General features: G+C 44.5%; 1 protein-coding gene across 2 annotated transcripts in view; it reads right to left on the bottom strand.

The window, feature by feature from the left end:
• Nucleotides 1–3,046, bottom strand: part of LRMP (lymphoid restricted membrane protein) — an 81,470-nt gene that overhangs the window by 47,392 nt on the left and 31,032 nt on the right. For both annotated transcript variants that reach the window (XM_019515683.1, XM_019515684.1), the window contains one exon: nucleotides 817–891. In XM_019515683.1, the coding sequence (XP_019371228.1) occupies nucleotides 817–891 (75 nt within the window). The remainder of the gene's footprint in view (nucleotides 1–816; nucleotides 892–3,046) is intronic.

Genomic DNA, 3,046 nt, shown 5'->3' with positions numbered 1-3,046 from the left:
TGCATGCCATTTTTTTTTTTTTTAAAAAAGAAAAGAAAGTTGAGCGGTAGTTCCCCACATTAGTCTGAAGTTAGACAGAAGGTAGAGCAGCGTGACACCTTAGAAACTAGTTTAGAGACTTGAGCTTTCCTAAGCCACAACCTACTTCAGATGCTATAAATGGACTGGCAGAAATAAGAGTTTTAAGTAAGAGGGAAAGGGATGGGGAAGGGAAACTACCAGGGGAGAGATCTAAAGAACACTCAATGTTCCTCAACTTGAGGACCACTAAAAGTTAACACCTACCCCAGGTAATGGGATAAGAATTTACAGACCTTGTTGAAACCATGGTTAAAACACACCACACAGTCTGTGGATGATGTATTGGTTTTGCAATATTGTGATCAAGCTGTTTTTTAAAGAGCTTTTGTCCATGTGTTTGTTTAAAGGAGAGCTACTCTAAGGTCACCAATGGAATGAATGCCTAGGGAGGTTAAAGTGTCCTCCCAGAAGCCTCTGTGCATTTCTGGAATCTGTATCTATTTATTCTTTACATAGAGATCACCCCATCTGGCCAATATAGATGGCAGAGGGATATTGTAAGCAGGTGATGGTGTGTATGACCTTGGTGGAAGCAGGCAAATGAGTATCATTTGCATTGTTTGATCCAGTGATCCTCAGTGTGAGCTGATAAGGGGGCTGTGGGGGGGTGGAAAGGATGTAAAGCTAGTTTAAGGAAGCAGGTTCTGGTAGATGTCAGTGCATCTCTCCCCCAAGATGCAAGAGAAAAAGTTATTAATACTGAACAATAGTGGTCAAAATTTATAATATGCTTACCTTCTGCTTTACTGTCTCTTGTTTTATATTTGATGTAGACAGTACACTCTGGCCAGACTCTCCATCTCTAAAACTCTGGTGTAATGCAAAGATAAATTTAGAACAATGACTTTAAAGAGAAGAGTATACCCAGCCCCAGCTTGTAAAAATTACTTGCAGGTGGCTAAAAACATATCTTTTCACTGAAGACATTCTTATGCTTCAAACTACCAAACTGACATTTACCTTTACTAAAATGTAAATAGGATGGCTTATAGGATAGTCAAATTCATCTGGTTCTTTTGATTAAACTGCAGGCCTTGTCCTGCAAACTTTTATGCTGAAGTAAAATTTTATTCATATGTACCCTCTCTTCTTTTTAAGTGGAGTTACTTCTGCCATCGAACTTATGCATGCGTCAGAAGACTTGTGGCATTAAAAATAGCAGCTATTTTGTGAATTTCCTCTACAGGTAAGCCAAATCAAAAGAAAACCAGATCTTTTGGTCTCCAATTTAAGTCTTGCTATTTCCAAAGAGTCAGTTTGTTGAAGATCTAATGTTTCAATTTCAACAGCTTTTCATTTACAAAGGAATGGATTCTGTTTTGATGATTTCTCAAGATTGAAATTTCATCACTTCATTTATGTAGCGCTTCTAGGTTTGTTCTGAAGCTTTTATTCAGATACCAAGTACAACAAAATGTCCATCCCCTTCAAATTTGTGTAAATTTTAAATTCTTAATTCTAGACTTAGAAAAAAAAATTTAAAAACTTGTGGCATCACCCATAAAACCTGCCCAATTTTATTAAATAAATCAGCTACGCTTGCCTTCAGTAGTAGGCAGAGGAAATACTGTCTTTCTTTATTCCCATTTAACAGAGTTGCCACAAAAGGAAGAGATATTACACATTATCCCACACTGCAGCTGGATGGTGATTATGAAGAGGAAGCAATACATCTTTCCTATTATCCCATACCCTGAGGGCTCCTTTCTATACCCACTCCCAGCTCAACCATCTCTCTCTCAAAACTGCCTGCAAGACTGAAGACATGCATTGATTAGTTTTAGTGCAATTTTATAAAAACAAGGGAGATAAAGCTCCCTGTTAAAAAAACAAAAACAAAAAAAACAACAAACATAACCAGCTTGATTGTTTACCACGAGTGCTGCCAACATGCTTAGTGCTGAACCAGACAGACAGTGAAGCTCAAGCTTAAGGAGCTTGGAGGGATATCAGTGGCATACAAGTTTATCTGTATATACAGTTCACTTCAGCCAATACATTTAAGTGTCAGCAGGAGAGGATGGGGAGGAGGGGGAAAGAGGTTAACAGTAGGGTTGTGTGAAGCTTTGGTAGCTGATTTGATTCAGAGATTTGGCCGAATCTCCAAAATCAGAACTGAATCAGGAGACTCATTAAAAAAAAAAAAGGTCAGAATTGAATTGGAAGTCTCCGAATCAGTTCAGAAGAGATTTGGCCATAGATTAAATGGGCAGAAATCCTCACCAGACTGGACACAGCTGCCTCCAGCTGGTAAGTCTGTTGTGGTGGGTGGAAGGAAGGAAGGGACAGATCAATGTCCCCACAGCGTGGAAGGGATGGGGGCTGACAAGCTGCCCAGCCAGGGCAGGGGGGGCCCCACAGGACTCTGGTGTCGCAGTGCTGGGAGCGGGGGCTATGCCAGGCTGCTGCTTGCCCCCTTCCACCCAGACTGAGCTGTGCCCACATTGTGCCCCACCCCCTTCCCCAGCTGGGCAAGCGGCAGCAGGGCATAGCACCTGCTCCCAGTGCTGCCATGCTCATATCCTGTGCTCCCCTGCCCACCTGGGTAAGTGGTGGCAGGGTAGAGCCCACTATTTGCCCAGCTAGACCGGGGGGGGGGGCAGGAAAAATGTGCGCGCAGGATGTGGGTGCTTCCACCACAGAGCGGGGGCTACGTCCTACTGCCCTTTGCACAGCCAGAGTGGGAGGGTGTGGGATGCAGGCGCTGGGAATGGGGGCTATGCCCTGCTGCTGCTTGCCCAGCCAGAGGTGGGGCGGGGACGCATGATGCAGGCACAGCTTGCTCCAGGCAGAAGGGGTCAAGCGGCAACAGGGCATAGCCCACTGCTTGGCCAGCTGGGGCATGGGATGCGGGCACTGATGCTGCTTGCCTAGCTGCGGTGGGGCAAAGAGGGAAAACAGGACACAGGATATAGGTGCTGCAGCCCTGGAAGCAGGGGCTATGCCCTGCTGCCACTTACCCTCT

The sequence above is a fragment of the Gavialis gangeticus genome, unplaced genomic scaffold (assembly GCF_001723915.1).
Source record: "Gavialis gangeticus isolate Ggan-Ray unplaced genomic scaffold, GavGan_comp1, whole genome shotgun sequence".
NCBI classification, from domain to species: domain Eukaryota; kingdom Metazoa; phylum Chordata; order Crocodylia; family Gavialidae; genus Gavialis; species Gavialis gangeticus.
This window is presented reverse-complemented; position numbering and strand designations above follow the sequence as displayed.